The sequence below is a fragment of the Raphanus sativus genome, chromosome 5 (genome assembly GCF_000801105.2).
Source record: "Raphanus sativus cultivar WK10039 chromosome 5, ASM80110v3, whole genome shotgun sequence".
NCBI classification, from domain to species: domain Eukaryota; kingdom Viridiplantae; phylum Streptophyta; class Magnoliopsida; order Brassicales; family Brassicaceae; genus Raphanus; species Raphanus sativus.
Window position 1 is genome coordinate 612,427 of NC_079515.1, and position 18,120 is coordinate 630,546.

General features: G+C 42.2%; 1 protein-coding gene across 2 annotated transcripts; it reads right to left on the reverse strand.

Annotated features, from left to right (window-relative positions):
• Positions 1 to 230: 230 nt before the first annotated feature.
• Positions 231 to 17,578, reverse strand: LOC108859062 (auxin transport protein BIG). 2 transcript variants are annotated; one of them, XM_018632910.2, is made up of 14 exons: positions 17,163 to 17,578; positions 16,899 to 17,005; positions 16,517 to 16,682; positions 10,390 to 16,421; positions 9,661 to 10,257; positions 9,386 to 9,563; positions 8,985 to 9,219; positions 4,431 to 8,912; positions 4,134 to 4,356; positions 3,434 to 3,832; positions 3,136 to 3,279; positions 1,901 to 2,926; positions 1,323 to 1,826; positions 231 to 1,242 (listed from the first exon to the last, which is right to left on the reverse strand). In XM_018632910.2, the coding sequence occupies exons 1-14, from the start codon at positions 17,458 to 17,460 to the stop codon at positions 430 to 432; spliced, it is 15,204 nt and encodes a 5,067-aa protein (XP_018488412.2). In that variant the 5' UTR covers positions 17,461 to 17,578; the 3' UTR covers positions 231 to 429. The 2 variants fall into 2 exon arrangements, with proteins under 2 accessions (XP_018488412.2, XP_018488411.2); XM_018632909.2 differs by having other exon boundaries at positions 10,390 to 16,424.
• Between the last annotated feature and the right edge of the window lie 542 nt (positions 17,579 to 18,120).

An 18,120-nucleotide genomic window follows, 5' to 3' on the forward strand; every position in this document is an offset into this window, starting at 1 on the left:
AGGTATACCAACTTTTGCCTCTTCTTATTCATAACTTTGTTAATTTTGAGTCTATTTAATCCAACTGAATTATACTGCAATAATCCACACTGTACATGCCAGATGCAAAAGACCATACAAAAAATTAAATAGATTTTAACTGACCAAAATATTCAGATTGGGCTTCAGAGTCGGAATTACACACTACAATCTTAATTTAACGAAAGTCCATGTCTGCGAGGTTAAACAAAAAGCGTAATACGTGAGTTTTGCATTAATAGCAAAAGAAGAAAACAAGTGTCTCGACGTTTTACAAGAACGAACATTCTCTAAAGTACAACAACTCAATCACACAATATCCCAAACAAAAGAGACAGACACACATTACCAAATAGAAAAACACACATATTAGAGAGCTGTTCGTCGTTCTCGACAAAAACCAAACTATTTTCAGCTTTTCCCATTTCCAGCATCGATCGCTGATCTCACAAACTCATCGCACTGAGTAACTCCTCCGGACAAAACATCAGCCAGAACGCCGACGATATCAAAAGCTTCTTGTAGATCAGTTGCAGAGTTGATGTCGTCAAGCCACGAGATCAATTCTTTTGAGAAACCAACCATATCTTTCACATTCAGCAACTTCTCTTTCATTACAATCTCCCACGGTTCCAGCTCTACCCCACTTGACGTACCTTCTTTCTTGATTGGTTCGACGTGGGCCGGCTTCTTTGGTTTGAAGAACAGTTGAAGCTGTTCTATCATACCGGTGTAGACCAGCATTGGCTTGACGATGGAGAGAAGTTCATCGTTGGTTAAGGATTCTCCGTCTTGGGTTTTGCCTCCTGAACTGGATGATTCCGCAGCACGAGATGCTGCCCGACCGTGAGCGTGTTGCATAAAAGTATGGTATATCCCGCGCTGGAGAAAGACACGACGGTGTTTGAGCCATGATTCATACGACTCCGATAGAAGCGAGTTGACCATCATGAACTGAACGGTTTCCTCAGCTCCAGTTGTTGATAGCTGAGATCCAGGAGTTATAGGCCGTGAGTCCGATGACGGAGCTGTTGCTGCAGATGTCGATGATGATATGTAGGATGAAACGGATTTAGCCATGTTGGTGCGTTGCGAGGGACCTCCTTGGTCGAGAAGATGACGGGCCATTTGGAACATGAAAGGCAAGAAACGGGAATTGCTATCTCTTCCTCCGCCTCTGCAATCCGCACTAAAAGAAGCTCCCGTTGCAAACCGAGCCAACATCTAAGCGAGGAAAAACAAATTGTTAGCAAATCACAAAGTGACGAACAAAAAGAATTTTTTAGAATTTTTTTTTAACTTACCAGAACTATGTCATATGTCAATAGGCGGAGTCTGCTTCCGTCGGCTCGACCAAGAGCGTTGAGATTATCCCAGTACTGGTCAACGTAGCGTAGGTACTGAGCTAAAGGAACCAAGGGACCTTTGACAGGGAAGAGAGCGTTACAAAGAGATTCATTGTTACGTAACATAGCTCCTTCCCATTCTTTCTTGGGGTTTTTAAGAGCAGCATCCGCTCTTTTCGCCTCTTGGTGACACTGGAAATGAATGATGTTGAAGTAGCTCACGGTAGTATAAACGCATTCGCCACGTGCACTTCCAGAAGTGCCAACACCAAGATTCACCCGTTTGCTGTAAGAGTATACTCCCAATAGATCAGTAGGTCTGAGTTTGTAGCCTTCTCTGCACACCATGCAAGCTAATCCATCACCTTCTTCCTCTACATCCTCAAAACCTTCGAGAATTGGTTGAGAAACCACAATCCTTTCACCACCATCAGAAGATACCTCTTGATGCATTCCAAGGCCCTGTTTGTTTACAAACGAGAAACTATGTCAACATTGTCACAAGACCTCTACAATCTTTTGCTACAGAAATTTACCTTTAGGAGCTCCTGCCTCTTTTTTAGTGCACGCCGTCTCATTTCATTTTTGGTAGCATCTCGTAACGCAAGAACCTTCTCTCCAAGAAATCCATCTCCTTTTCCTTCTTTATCAGCGAGAGTGTCTAACAAATTCTCAGCTCTTGCACCAATCTCGTTTTCTCCAGCGACTCCTTCTAAGGCATGAAGTAAGGGTAGAATTCCTCCCTCGTCTATGCATGTCTGGGTTGGCAAATGCCCCATCGACAATCCTCTTAGCATTGACAAAATAAGAGGCACCGAAGGGAGTTTAAGAGCCGCAAGCCATTCTGGGCTAGATTTGTATCCAGCCTCCCTTGTGACAGAGAATATTTCTTTGACGTGTTTGACAGCAGCAGCTATGATGCCTTTCTCCAAAACGATGTCCTTTAACCTCTCTCCACATGAACTTGTCTTGAGAGATTCTGACACTCTTACAAAATTCTCAACAGTAAATCTCTGCTTCACCGCTTCCTGAGTAATGCTTTCGTCCTTGGGATTCTCCTCATGACGTTGCTCAAGTTGATCAAATTCGGCCCAGTTTTGAAGATAAGGGTTGAAATGCTCTATGAGTGCTTCCATCGCTGCTGGCTCACCGTATGTTAAGTAAGGCAAGATTCTAGCAACCATCTCCGTGTTTCTTTGCTGTTTGTTTGACTTCTTAAGCCCCGAAGGATGGCTTAGCCTTTCTAAGAACATAAGCACTATTTTCTTGGCCTGTTCCCAAGTTCCAGTTTCCTCGTTACTGACAGTCAAAGCATTTTGTGCAGCGCTGATGCTGTCACTTTCGTTTGCTTCAAGAGTCAAACTCTCGACAATTAAGAGAATGCCTTCAGCTGGCTCCATAGCATCCACAGAAAATGCCCTCCTAGCTGTTTCCAGAAGTAAGCTTAAAGCTCCTAGCCTGAGCAAAGCTCGCCTGTTCTCTCTAATCTTGCAGCAGTGGTTTAGGAGATCAAGAACTGCAACCATCTCTTCTTCGTTGGATTTGAAGTCATCTCGTAAACTCTGCAAAGTCAGCAATGTAAATTAAATTAGCCAACTCAACCAGTTTCTATGGATTACACTCTACATGTATCTTCGAAAGCCACTTTTTTATATGAACTATATTCTTGTTTTGAGCACCTCTACCCTAAGACAATAAGGTCTACCCAGTGTGTGATTACAGAGCAACGAGAGGAAAAATCTCATTTCCTTTTATAGTAAAAGAGTCTTACCTTGATCATATCAAGTAAAATTTCCAGACCACCATATTCCCGAACTGCACCTGCTATTGCAAACTCAATCTCCGGATCTTGTGATTCTTCTCTATCTTCTTCCAATTCCTTGATCATAGGTTCAGTAGCTTCACCATCTAGCCCCTGTCAATATTTAACCAAACAATCAGAGCAATGAATTTTTCAGTGCTTTCATAGAAAACAGAAACACGGAATCTCTAGATTTTTACGGGGTCTCAACAGTAAGTACAGGCGAGCAAAACCCAAAGCCTAGTTCTTCACAAGAAAAATCACGAACCTGGAGTCTGTATGTAACATTCATGGGAGGACAATCCCTGCTAGGAGCTGCATTTGAAGCTAACAGTGCGGAGTTGGTCAGCGAAGTAGAAGACTGATTTGACTTCTTCCAAACCAGCTCATAAACTTGTGCTACGCTCAGGTCTAGTGAAATAATGTTTCCTGCAACAAGCAACTCCATGCCATAGTCATCTTCCAGTAGACCTAACAGGTCCAACTGCTGACAAATCTTGTTTTTAACATCCCGCATCAGTGGGCCAATCTCAGCACTTGAATATGGACTTTTCGTCATTGACCCCCGGATAAACTCCTCTTGCGTGTGTGACTTGTTCAGGATCAGCATATACACAGCCTCGGGCTTCGATGGGCAGATCAAATTACAAAGCTGCTCAAGAATAAACTGCAGATACAATTGAAATGTCAGATAACTGGTCAAAGATATAAGTTAATCATGAAATAAAACTTCGATAACTCCAAGTGATGAATGTGAAGATCGTTTCTATGAAACGAAAATTTGAAACCATATCAGCTACATAGGCTGCTCAACATACTCCTAAGCCAGACTACGTGTATATAAAAAATACTCTTCCAAAAGTCTAAAAAGAAGAATATAAGATCCCCATATTGTAAAGTAATGAACATCTCCACAAAGAACCATATATTTCGAAAATAATAGTGGTCAGAATAATATTTCTTCTTACCAAACAGGTACGTCCTTTTTTCTCTACCGCATGGGTTTGTAGTCCAGAAACACATGCACGGATGAATTGTCGTTTATTTTCACTGCTTTCAAGCAAAAGACCGTCAAGAAGATCTTTTAGGAGTCCGTTACAGTCATTTATAAGCTTTGTCTTTTGCACTATCAAGCCACGGATTACAATGAGGGCCTCCAGAACATGTGACAGCAAATTGTCTCTCATGAATCTGCCACACTCGTAACATTAGACAGGTAGGAAGTAGTAATGTAAGATCAATAGATTTAAGGATGAGAAAATTACCTGGATCGAATATTTGGAACCTCTAGGAACTTTCCAAGGAGTTCTAAGAGCTTATGGAGGGTAAAACCCTGTGAAATGTCTATCTGAAGACTTCTTTCTAGAGATTCAATGTTCCCTACCTCTTGGGAGATCAGTTTACAGATGGTTGTCAGACAACCCCGAACAGTTAAGAATAGAAGTGAATCTTGCGTCTCGATCATTTTAAAGAGTAGTTCAAAGTATTCAGCGCTGCTTTCACCAGCTGCAAGCGTAGCGGGAAGCAACCCAATCAGCAAATTGATCAGCCTGTAGCGCCTAGGCGAGCTTTGGGCAGAGAGTAAACTAACCAGCGTGCACATCTCTGACCTAATAGATTGAGAACATGCACTAAGAATTAGCTCTGTGACCCAAGAGCCGAGCTCAAATGCCTGTAAACCACCTTTAGATGCCCTGCTGGTGCGTCGCTTCCACCTAAGTGCATATTTAAGTGCCAAGAAATCTGATCTGTGGGTTCTAGACTTTTGGCTAGCACCTCTAATTGACTGGGAGGCTTTGTATTGCCTCCTCACAAAATCGAGATATGATGCCCCTTTCTCCCATTCCAAATAACTCACAAGCTGAATATCTAGCGTCTTCTGAGATACATCCGAGTTATTATCTTCGGGAGCTTTCTCATCCTTTTCTTGCACTGTGGGAGTAGTTTTTCCTATCATTATTTCTTTCTCTGACGTATCTGGTTTTGGAGGTGTACATGCCACAGAAATGATCTTAAGGCAAGGAAGAATTATGTGCTCTGATATGGCAGGATGCTTAGCACCTAATTTAATGGAAGAAAATAATAGCTGAAAAACAAGGCGCAGTCTTGACTCCCAGAATTCATCAGTGAGAGAGCATACTTCTGAAAGCAACAACATCTCCTCACGAGTGGCGAGCGCAATGTCCATGGAACGATGGTGTTCAAGACAGTACATTATTTTCTTCTGTACCAGAGTGTTTAACTCACTCACTGCATCCAGATCACCTTCCGAGAAAGTTCCTAGAGCTGCCCTAGCTTGAGCACGGGCTGTTTTCGGACCTTGGTGAATATTGTTTTCAAACAACTCAGACAAGATACCAGCTGCGACAAGTTGTTTCCTAGATCTTGGATGCTTCGACAGCATTTGAAGAATCTCAAGACATTGAGTGACAAATGTAGTGGCACAACCGTAACAATTGTTTGGAGTCTTTGAAACCACACATCTTGAAGCACCAGATGAAAAGTTCGAATTTTTCTGATGGAGGTAACTCATCAGAACTCGGCGAAGTCCCTGCAGTGTTTGTACACTTTTGCTGACAGAATCAAAAGCAGCTTTGCACTTCTCACCATATAGAACACCCAAAAGAAGGACTTTGCGGTTTATCTTGCATGAAGGACCAGGCAAAGATGCCATCATCTGCTGAACAGTGTCCTTGTGCTGTGAATCCATTTCAGTTTCACCAATGCTGGATACTATCTTCAGAAGCGGCTTCTTGAAGCCTAAGAGTTGCTGATATCTCCTGTGAGCGTTTTCAGACTCGGACTCTATAGCAGCCAATCCCCTCTTCATATCTTCGTCATTTTCCATATTATCAAATATGAAGCTTGGTTTTGCCATGAAGTTGAACTCAAACCTCCCATACTTGCTATAACCACACTCGTTGCACAGGAAAGAATCCAGATTTTCGTAGTTGATGTTGCGGCATTGCCTGCACTGATAAGCATTCTCATGACAGTTGCTGCAGATACCATGTTTATCAGTAACCGGTCGACTGCATCGGGGGCATTGCAATGGTTCAAGAGACAACGCCTGAAGATTCTCATAGAAAGAATCCAACTCGATCATGAAGTTACAAGCAGTAATAGGAATGGGAAACTCCACCTTCAGTTCAGTTTGGTTAAAGGACAGATGGCAACTCTTGGCACGCTTCCACAGTGACCAGTTGTTTTTAAGCTCTGACAAATCCGAGACTGGGCGATTGTTGTAATACAAGTTTAGGACCTTCACCGACTTTGACTTCCGTGCATCATGAACATTCATGGTCACAGACTGTATCGTATAACTCCCAGTACATTTCACAATGATGCGGTTATCGGTAAACTTTGTCTCAGATTTCAAACTTTCGAGCTTCATTTTGCTATATGGCACATCAGGAGAACTGCAGGCAACACAGGGTTCGCTCTCAAGATAATAGCCGTCAAATTCCACAAGATTACTCAGAGTGTTGTATATACGGGAGTTTGGATGATTGGCAATGAGTTCGTTCTGAGAATGCAGCGTCTCAAAAATACACCTTATCACATCAGGGTTCAGGCAACGATCAACAAGCTCGTTTATTGCTTGCTTTGAGTTGCTTTCTGGAGCCTTGCCGAGCAACAAGCAGACAAGTTCTGTGTACTCAACAATATTCTGACCATATACTGGCAAGTCTCTAACCTTCTGCAAAAGAGCTGCTAACAGACTTTCTTTGAACGATTGTCTTCCGTGATGCCACAAGCCATAGATAACAGACTTTGCTTCAGTGCGAACAGAGCTCGAATTCCATTCCAGCAGAAAGAAATCAATAAACTGCTTCAAGACATCTCCGCCCTTGGCACTGAAGATATCTACCACCCCTTCCATATCCACGTAAGATTTGTCCAAACCAGAATCATGCCCATCTTCACCTTTTTTCTTCTTTTTTGAATCCACAGACTGGGGTCCGGATCGGTTTGAGCCTGTCAACACATCACTTGCTTCAGCTTTCTGCACTGAGCCGCTCACATCTTTTCCTTGATAAAAGGCTAAATTGAGGAGTTTAAGTGTCTGGATAACAGACTCTTCCGCAAAATGGAATACGCCATTCAGTAAGAAAGACAGAAAATCTCCATGCCTGAGGCAGTATTTTTGCCAGTTCCGAGGGCGCGCTAAAGCAACTTCCGCAATTGTAGAAAGCGACTTCACAATCTTTACACTCCTTTCATATGAAACATTGTTTTCAAAACCTCCAGACTTTTCAACATGCTTGTATAGGTTTTTCACTTCATTGGAAAACTGCCATGAATCTCGGACATTGTAGTACTGAGTTTTGCTTCCACAAAGATGCAAAAACAGCCTTCTAGCATATCTCCTAACAAAAGCTGTATGAGGGTTATTGATATAGCTGCACAGAACATCCTGGAAACCGTCCAACTTTAAATCTTTAGAAGAAGCATTCCTGTAAACCCTTTCCTTTTCCCCTATTTTCTCTTGCTTTTCAGGTCTAACCAAGGTATAAACTAAGCGAAACACATTCTCAAGTAGCAGCCTGTGATAGTCCACAAATAAATCTGCTCGATGGGCTTTTGCATATGAATCCGAAAAGAAGGGGGAATAGTTACCCGCAGGTAAATCTCTTCTGACTGTAAGCATGGCCCCACAACCAGAGCTTGATCCACGTGCTTCAACATTAGCAGTACGGGACTTAAAAACATGCACTAGCTGCTGAAGAATGTTCATTAGATAATTAACAAACTCTTGGCTCCTGAGGCAACTGCAAGCTCGAAGTAGCTGAGATGCAAAGTCATCTCTCACTTGAACATCTAATGAAGACTGAGAAGTAACTACGGTGGAGCTCTGGACACTTCTCCGATCATGTACATCTATGCTTCCACCTGACCTGGCAGTACTACCATCGCTGCCAGGTTGTTGCCAACTCCGAAGCATCAAGGTGAAAAACATAAACACAAGAATCACAATTTCCCCAAAGGAAGAGCGCGTTGACGCATCGAACGGCTTGCTTAGTTTGATTTCACACAAAAGCCATTTAACTAACTTTTCCAAGCTTATTTCTTCGGGCTTTGAGCTATCCATGAAGGCTCCGCCAATGGCAGATGATAATCTGTAGAACAATTGCATGATAGGTATAGCTTGAACACCAGATGCTGTATCCATCCATCCACTCAACTCTTGAAGTAACTCAGAGAGAATTAACGAATTAACGGCTCGCATGGAAGCTGAGATAGAAACAGGATCGGTCAATGAGGCAGAAAACTCAGCAGATTCACCAGGTTCCAAGACATGGATTGAAGGAGTTGACGCTTGTGGGACGCTACTGGTTATCGTTGGCAACACATCAGTAATACCTTCATCCGCAGAGAACTGAATTTCATTGGTATCAGCACCAAGTGATTCCACATCTATTGGAATTGCTGTCATGGGATGATCTCGAGTATGTGGTGGTGGTAGGCGATCTGCATCTAACACTTCATGGCATGCCTCACATAGATCAAAATCTGGACACACGGTGCAATGCCACCTTCTTCTCAGTATAGGGACAGTGGAGCAGCCATCACAGCAATACTGAACAGATGAAGTTATAGAGTCCTCTTCAATCATGACATGTGTATTTCCACCGGTTGTTCTGCTAGGAACCGGAGGAGTTGTAACATTGTCTACCAATTCATCTGTTGTCAACATCGTTTGCTTTGGGAAAGGAACCTGAAGTAACCTTGATGATATGGCTAAGCTGTAAAAAAAAAATAGTTAGCAGACTGGTGCATATCTAAGAAACAGAACACAATAAACATAAAGAACACACCTGCTGGATGTTTGCACAGACTCATTAGGAGATAATATAAGTGCTTTCAGTAACTGAACAGCAGGAGCTACAGAATGAACCCCTGTATCCTTTCCTTGAGATGCCAAACACTCAGCATAGCTATAGATTAGTTCAACGGCGGACATCACGATATTGTTCATAGTTGGTGTATCAAGTGGCTCCGTATCCAAAATTCCCCATAGCACTTGCATCAAATTATCCACTACTTCAGAACCTACAAAACAAACATATGTCATTTAAACAAAGCGAAATCAAAGGAAGACGAGAATTGTAAGATAAACGTCGCACCTACTACCTTATACAAGGATAAACGAAACAAAATTGTGTTTGAACTACACATGCAAATAGATAGACAGTAATAGTAACAGAAAGGCATATACCTTTCATCTCCAGAAAGACAGAGAAATTGGATTTACGGGTCAAAGCTATTTTAGACACCGCCCGCATCTGAGCACTGAACTCTTCAACAATCGATCCTCCAGTACCAGAAATGCCCAACCTTGAAGAGAGAATAGAGGTGACCTTGACCACTCCTAGAAGTCGCATGGTGTCTTTGACCTATACCAACAGATAAATCAATGTCAAAGACAACAGCCATATATAAGGCATATCTGCACAACTGAACATGCAATGCTGAATTTGGTAGAAGCATTACCTGATAGTATATCTCCTTTTTCGGAAAGATAGACTGCAAAACACGGCAAGCTGCAGTTTGTAACAGAATTTCCGTATCACTTTCGAAAATTGTCTCCAGTAGCTGTTTGCATTTGAGTTCGCTAAGCTCCACTTCTTGCCGTGGCCTACAAACTGAATAATAGATTGATAGGAGTTTGAGACCATCTGCGATAACTTGCTCCTCAATAGAAGCAGACCTAGTCAACGCTCTCTTTTTACTAGAGCCGGGAAGAAGTAGACCATGACCAAGTACACGAGCTTCCATATCTAGCACAGCATCCATTTTCTCTTTCCAGCCAAATTCATCTTTAGCACGACCATATACTTCAAGTGAGTCTATTCTGGGCAATGCAGTCCCACTAGTAGTCGGCCCCACAGAGATTACAACATCTTCATCAGCTAGAAGTGACTCAGCCACTGTAAATGGAATGTCATACCAGCACCTCATGCCCTCATCCATCTTAATCGATCTCTGAAAAATGGTTACTTCTGAAGGTATAGAGCTTGCGGATGTAGTACCCACATGCACCCGGATGCCAACCATAACAATGTCAGGGTTTGGATTGGAGACTGATATCTGAAAAAGAAAAGAAAATTAGCAACCTAAAATGCCTCAAGGGATCCGGTAAAAATACTCGTAAGAGTAATGGCTAAACATAATAAACAGATTAACTTATCAAAAAAAATAACTTGGGAAATCCAATTATACCTTAAAGCCCATGGGACTGGGGCTCTCAATAAAACCATCCTCAGATGCCAAGCTTTGCTTCGCTCCCTCGGAATCACCATTTCTAATAGCATCACTACCGAGTCTCACATCTGCTGTAATGCAAAATGCCTTCTCAAAGAAATCCAGGGGAAACTCCAGCTTTTCACCAGCAAAGGTTTTGTTGTTAAGAATCTTAGAACCCAACCTTTTAACTTTTTCAGCTGAGAAATTTGAGTCAGGATCAACTCCACTCCGAACAAGGGAATAAATCTGAAGGCTGCCATCATCATGCAGAACAAGACAGTGAACATTGTCTTTTGACAGAGGTTTGTATGCGGTTATTCCGACCATAGGGGAAGAAGATCCTGTCGGATGACGTAGATTCTGTGCACATACTCCATCACCCCTTAGGGACACAGCCAACGCAGCATTTGATTTCACGGAGGAGAAGCAAATAAATAATCCACTGCCACCCAACAACTCTTTCCAACGATGCAGTCCAGCCACACTCTGTTTACCATCTGAGTCCTCAAATATTGCGGATGTTTCAGTTACGGATGTTGCGTCTGAGCTGAGCCGACCCACAAAGGAACTTCCATCATGATAAGATATAAAAAGCAGTCGATATGTCGGAGAGAAATAGACAGATGAACCCTTTCCGGCAACATCCTTTCCTAAAATCTGAACGATTTCCTTAAGTGGTGTTGCGCCTGCATTTCCTCCCAGAGATAGTTCAAACCTGAACAAATTCCCCTGTTCTGAAAGAACAAGAAGAAAAACCCTCCCACGATAAGCAACAAAGAGGGTAGCATCCACAATCATGTCATCTGGCAAGGTGAAGTACTGTGTTGGACTGATGATATCCTGGGATAAATCATAAATCTTCACGAATTTGTTTGTAACGACCATTAACTGAACCTGGGAACCAGGAACCCAGTCTATACGCCTGATGTATGCACCATGCAAGGCAAGCTCAACAGCAAGCCTGTCGATGACTTCACCTCGATGATTCAAAGTAAGTATCTGGCAGTCTTCGAGGCCTGCGACAGCAAGATAATTCTCCACAACTGAGTTGAAAGAAAGATGCACAATCTCAAAACGAACAATATTCCTGGAAAGTGGTTTAACATTAGCCTTGTCTGCATTTATCGGTGCAAGTGTGGCTTGTCCTATTAGCTGCCCAACATCAAATATAGCAACTTTATCACCTTCTCCAACTGCAAGGCGACCCCGCATACTAACACTCAGAAGAGACTTGACAAGGGAGCCACTGGCCAAAAGAGATTTAAGCTCCTTCGAGTTAGCATAGTCAGCCTTTATTTTCAAGTCAAGTGATCCACTTTTATATGCTTTTTTCAACTGCAAAAGATCTGTGTCAAATGAAAGAATCTTGTCTTTCCCGAGACTGACCTGCTTATCTCTCGAAAGACCAGAGTCTCTTTTGCTAGTGATAGACGGAAGCAACGAAGAGAAAAGCTCCAGCACTCTGTCCTCTATGCCGAGCTCTTCTAGTAGCAGTGACATCTTATATTGAGTTTCCTTAGGGATAGATAACACAACGTGATTTTCCTCCTCGAAACTACCTTCGTCCACATCTGAATCGCTTTCTGCAAGCTGATCTACATCCTCAGACAAGGGTAAAAAGGATTGCAAATTATTTGTACCACGAGCTGGAGCGCTACCAATGCCACTGAATTTCCGAGGCTTCAAGCACTGGCAGCTGCTTCCCCTTACACCTCCAGCTCCACAGTCACAGAAAAACCGACTTGATCGTGAATAGACAACACGGTGACCCCGGTGGCAAACTTTTGCGCAAACAGAACAGCAACCTTTGGACACAGTAAGGTCACAGGTGTAACAAAAATACCAATGTTGTTCCATGAAATTGCTGCCACTGGACGTGAAAGTGCAGACTTTTGAGGCAAGGTACCTCTCACTGTTGGCATCTTCTTCATCTTCTTTGTCTAAGCTGGCCACTTCACCATCAGATGTTCCATCATCTTCATCTTCATCAACAGAAGTGACATCACATTCAAGTGAAATTGAGCTTCCTTCCTGATCTAGGGGGAGAGCCAATGTTTCAGATTTTTTTGCTGTTCCTGCAAGTTTTGGGACCAAAGGACCTGTTGCAGTATTCTTATTGCTCGCCAAGGACTTTCCACATGAACTCGTTCCAGGGCTTGGAGAACGGTTACTCAACAAGCTGCCTATCACACCAAAAAGAAACTTTAAACCAGGAAGCAACTTCTCGTCGGCAGCAAGCTTCTCCATTAGCATTATTGTTCTCTTTAAGACCATCTTCATCAGGTTGTCTTCCCTTGCAAGTTGAAGAACAAACTGAAAATATGACATAGCCATGTGGATATCAAATGAGATAAATGCTGTATCAAGGGAGATCAGGATGGCCTCGAATAAATGATTCTGTAACTCTGTCGTCTGTAGATCGTTAGCAGATGACACAAGACAATTCACAAAATTCATTGCTGCCTCTCTGAGAGGAAGAGAATTTCCTTTTGCAGTCTTTTTACCATCATTTTCCTCAACGAAGGAACCCAACAGTCTTCGCTCCAGCCACCCAGACAGAGTTGTTAAATCCATGTCAAGAAACTTGTGCTGTATTCTTCTCCTGATATCAGGGGATATAGCCACAGACAAGAGATCAACAAGGAAGTTGAGTACTTTTACGTTTACCAGTTCCGAGGAACAGTAGTCCAGTGAGTCGATAAAAACAGACAGATCTCCGCGTTGCAACCGATAGAATTCCATGGTATGCTCAGAGACTGCATCCACACCAAGATAAAATTTGAACATATTAGATTTCGAAGAGTCCTTGCTTAGGCTGTCCATAACATCTACAATCTTGGTGATCACCCCTTCAAGAACATTGCTTTTATCTATCTTCTCAGCATTAATATCTCTTACGAACCCCTCCATGTCTTTCATCAGGAACAACTCCGTGAAATCGGGAATCTCAAACATGGCACATATATTTTGATGGATGTCCTCACATTTCTCATGAAAGCTTTGGAATACCTGATCAAACTTAATAGTCATGATCGAGTTAAGTATCTGTTGAAGCACATGAGAATCTACCCCAAAGTTTTCCTTTGACTTTCGCAGCTTGAGCAAACCATCTATTGTCAGCACAATACATCTTATACTTAGAATACATGACAGAAGAATCGCACTAGAAGTTTGAAGACTAGTGGGAAACCCATGTACCATAAATTCCCAAAACACTTTCCATAAAACACCCGAACCTCTTCCATCACCCAGAGCATCCAGTTTTGACAGATAAGAAATGCATTGAAGATGAAGGGAATTGTCACCAATCTTCGCGTATTCAGCTTGGAGACTTTCACCAAATAGAGTATGCTTGAGAAGTAGCAGAGATGGCGAACTGTGGCCATGGTGATTCCAAGTACTGAAAGTTGCAAGGAAAGCTTTCTTATACACTTGTAGATATTTGCTAACCAACGATGAAAGCATTCTCAGCAATTCTGCAACGTCATCAGTTTCCATCAAGCAGGAGAGTACGCCTTCGGCAGTAGCAATATACTTGGCGTCGACAGATGTGCACTCCCTCCAGAAGGGATCGATTTCTGAACATGAGTTTTTCTTGCAATAACCCCAGACGCCACCATTGATGAAATATAACAGAAGAGAGAGCCAAGATCCTTCGCGGATAAAATCCCAACCCAAATCCTCAACCGCCTTCTCAGGTGCAGCATGAAGCTGATCTAAAACACCAATCAGAATGTCTCTAAACTTCATATTCTTACCAACGATGTTGGAGTCGCCTACAAGCAAATGACTGGTGTAGATGATATCCACAGTGCTACATATGTCCACATTCTGGTAATTGATATGCAACGAAGGCTGACTATCCAATGCAGAGTTAACACGAGCAATATCCCAAGAAAGTATGAAAATGTATCTTTCCACTATCAGGTCTTCCACTTTTTCAGCCTTTTTCCCCTTCCACAACCCCAATATCCGGGACAAACTTGCAGACAGATCTCTGTAATCCAAGTTTAGGGTTTTGGCTGCAGATACATCAATCTGAAATGTAGGAGGATGTGGGGAAAAGTCGATCATTTGACTCATCAGATGGTTGACTGACTCATCTTCAGCCCATGAATCAGTTATTCCCCTTGCTACAAGGGACGCCCAAGAAGACAGATGATCAACGGTTACATGTAAATTACTGCCAGAGCTACGAACTTCCCTCAGTTTAGACCTCAGATCTAGCATTAATGATGTTGGACATGTGTTTGGATGCAACAGCATATGGTGCAACAGCACTAACAACCTAGATATCAGCATCGCCCAAGAGGACAGCTGAGAACCATCACATATTCCTGACGGGGTATCAACTTTATGCAGACACGAGGCAATAAGATTTGAGAAATTGGCCTTTTCTGCTTCATTTGATAAATGGAAAGCCATAAGAAGAATCTCAATATGGAAAGCAGAGGGAAGACACGAGTTCAACTCCTTGACACTCGAACCTTCAGCACATATTACTCTTGCTCTCTCGGCAATAAAACTAACGAAACCACCATAAGCTTTGGCTCTCAACTGTGCCCCAGCCAATCCCGGCCTACAAAGAAGAGTGTGAGCCAAAAGTGCCAGAGTCTTATCATTATACTCGAACCCGCCATTTTCAACAGCAAGAATTTTCTGAAAAAGGTAGGACTCAAGAGAATCAGACAGAGCACGACCTCTTAAGAGATCGAGTAACAGCTCAAAGGCAACATGCCCAGGTTTTCCTTCATCTTGGAGCATGCAACCACCATCAGAGGCCTTGTCTTCAGTACTGCGGCCTACTATATTGAGCAACATATCAATGTGAGAAGTGTCCAGCTTTTTGCATCCATCTTCGTATATGCTAGGAACCCATTCTTTACAGAAAATGCAGACTCTAAGAAAGTTTAACAGTTCCTTTGCAGCTTGCAGTGGTAAATTGCTGCTGACAGCAACGGGTGGGTGATCGTTTGGTTCTATCGAACATAGAGAACGGCTCTCAGAGAACAAGTTTCCAAACAAGGCTTCATCGTCATGAGAAATTTGGCTTTCAACTTCAGCAAAACTGTTGGATCTTAAACTAGAATATGTTCTCTCCACTTTTGGGCGTAATTTTACTCCTTCAAGGTGAAGGAAGTAAACAAGATGAAACAAGTTGTCAACCCACTGACTTGAGGAAGGAAATATCACTCTCATTATATCCTCGACCGTGAAGCACTTGAGCAACGGGATCTTTTCCTGGCGCAGATGAAAATAAACAGAATCAGCAGAGGAATTGGCATCGTCACAGTTGACTTCTGACTCTAAAACCCTCAGATCTTGGATGTGGTATGGTTGTCTATTCAGATCTTGAACGAGTCTCAACGTGTAGATGACAGACCGAGGGAAGTAAGCAATGGGAGGCATCAAATTACAAGAGGACACATCATATCTCCACACTGAGGTATCTAGATTGTTCACAATAGAAGCTGATACACATGCTTGGACATTTTGAAATAGACTACTCTTGCCAAAGATGAGTTGGACAAGATAAAGAAATCCTTCCACCAGCGCTAGAGAAAGACTCTCAATATTACCCTCTGTAGAAGTGTGATTAGTGAAGTCGGAGAAAACCCTAAAGAGCTTAGGAAAAGCATCTGTGAATGTAGCTACGGCTTGTAACAATGTCCCCTCGTTCTCTATACTTTGAACATCTTTGGAAAGACTTCCAAGCAGCTTCAGAATTCTTAAGCAGAATGACAATTTATCAAGGAAAGCATGATCAATGGTCTTCTCATCTAACACACTTGGCAGCTGAACAAGGTCTTTGCAGACCATAATGAGACGACAAACACAGCCAAGGTGAACAACAGCCAGGTGTCGAGTCAGGGGATTCAGATTGCCGTAGTCTTGCTGAAAAGAGGGCTTGCCTACAGAATGAGTCTGGACATCAGATTCAATGCATTCAGACATCAGCGAAATAAGAAGCCGGTCAACTGGCTTCTCTTCATTTGAGCACCTGCCCCCTGCTTGATAGGTCAAAGGGGTATTAAGATCATCAAACAAATTTGAAGTAAGATAATAATAAATTGCTGAGTGGATTGGTAGCAAGAATCAATACCTTGGAAAGTACATTTCACAAGGCTATGTAATTCCATGTGATCATGCTCGGCAGAAAAGGTTGGCCACAGTTGTGCAGCTTCAGCAGGAGAGACAGGTGGCAATATATCATATTGTTTCTCACTTGCATCAAAAGAAGCAATCTCCAAAAGTATTTCCATGTTAATCTGATTCAAAAAGAAAAAAGCATTTGGAGAGATTAGCTAACGCACTATACCCCTCATGAAAAAGTTAAACGAAGACATGCTGGTGAGTTTGTGTAACTTATTCCTAAGGTGCAATATTGAAACTTAACCACCATGACAAAGGGGAAACCAATATCCAGATTTAACGATGAATCTCTATCACAAGTTGAAGTAGATAGAATAAACAAACAAACAAACCTCCATTTTCAGATCATTTTGTGTGAAGTTGGACTTCTCCAAGAAGCTGAGAGAGAACTCCATCACCTCCTGGATAACACCCAGAACTATAGGCTCGACTTGGTCCACTGAGACACACACACGAAAAAGACAAACAGTAAGGAAAAATGATTCACTGTTTACTTGTTAACATTTCTACAAAACAATCAGAGATACCAAAGCTCAGAAAGTGGGAGATAAAAGTGCATAATCAATCAAATCGGCAGGTAAATCTCGATTCAGTACCTAATAGAGATCGCGATAGTAGAAGGATCGCCTGAGATATGGAAACGAGAGCTTGAAGCTGCGAATCTGACCAGGTCTCAAACCGCAGCTTGCTCCCACCATCATCTCCGCCGATCGGAGCGATTCCGGAGCGGAGGAGTAGATAAAAGTAACGGAGACCGCGCTTGATCGAATCATCGGAGCGTATGCGTTGGGAAAAGAGATCTGAAGATGACGTCGACGTCGACGACGACGACAACGAGGTGAGGCCGGTCTCGTCGAAGAGAAATCGGCAGAGATTCGCCAAGTCATCTGCCATCTCTGGCGAAGGCGAGAGAAAAGAGTGAGACAATGATGAAAAAAAAGGTTTGTAAAGAGATACACAAAGAAAGGGGAAGAAGGAAGGGTTTATAAGTAAAGTATCAAAGGCGGTGAGAGAGGACTATGTAGAGAAGAAGACGATGCTCCTCCTTCTTAATCATTTTCCATTTTCTACAAAGAATAATATTTATAAATTATATTTTTATTCTTGATTAATATTTTAGCTAAAATCTAATTCGTTAGATTACTATTTGTTTTAGGGAAATACGTTTAGCTAAAGATCTTTTTTTTTTTTTTGCCTTAGTTAAAGATCTAATTCCTTAGATAAGTATAGTTACTACTCGTTTTTGGGAAATAAAACCATAAATTTATGATTAATTAATAGTTTTCAGTACATATATAAACTTTATACTGGGCCTGTGTAACTAAACAAGCTTATTTGGGCTTACATAAGGCCTTTAAAAAGCTTCGAGGACTTTTATATTGCTTTACACAAGGCCTTTAGAAAAACCTCCTTCATAATGTAACGTTTGATCCATATAGGAAGCTAAAAGGGGTTTGGAAACACAAAATGTCTTAATCCGAAAAGGTCAAATACCAACAAGGCAACAAAGTACAAAGGGTTATCTTCATTCTTCAAACTTTTAACACATCATCT

Coding starts and splice junctions, on each gene's coding strand:
- LOC108859062 (XM_018632909.2), bottom strand. CDS start 17,460: ATGGCAGATGACTTGGCGAATCTCTGCCGATTTCTCTTCGACGAGACC. Junction 8,913..8,984: donor TCTGTGCAAACATCCAGCAG/GTGTGTTCTTTA, acceptor TTTTTTTTACAG/CTTAGCCATATCATCAAGGT. Junction 2,927..3,135: donor TTTTACTTGATATGATCAAG/GTAAGACTCTTT, acceptor CTGACTTTGCAG/AGTTTACGAGATGACTTCAA.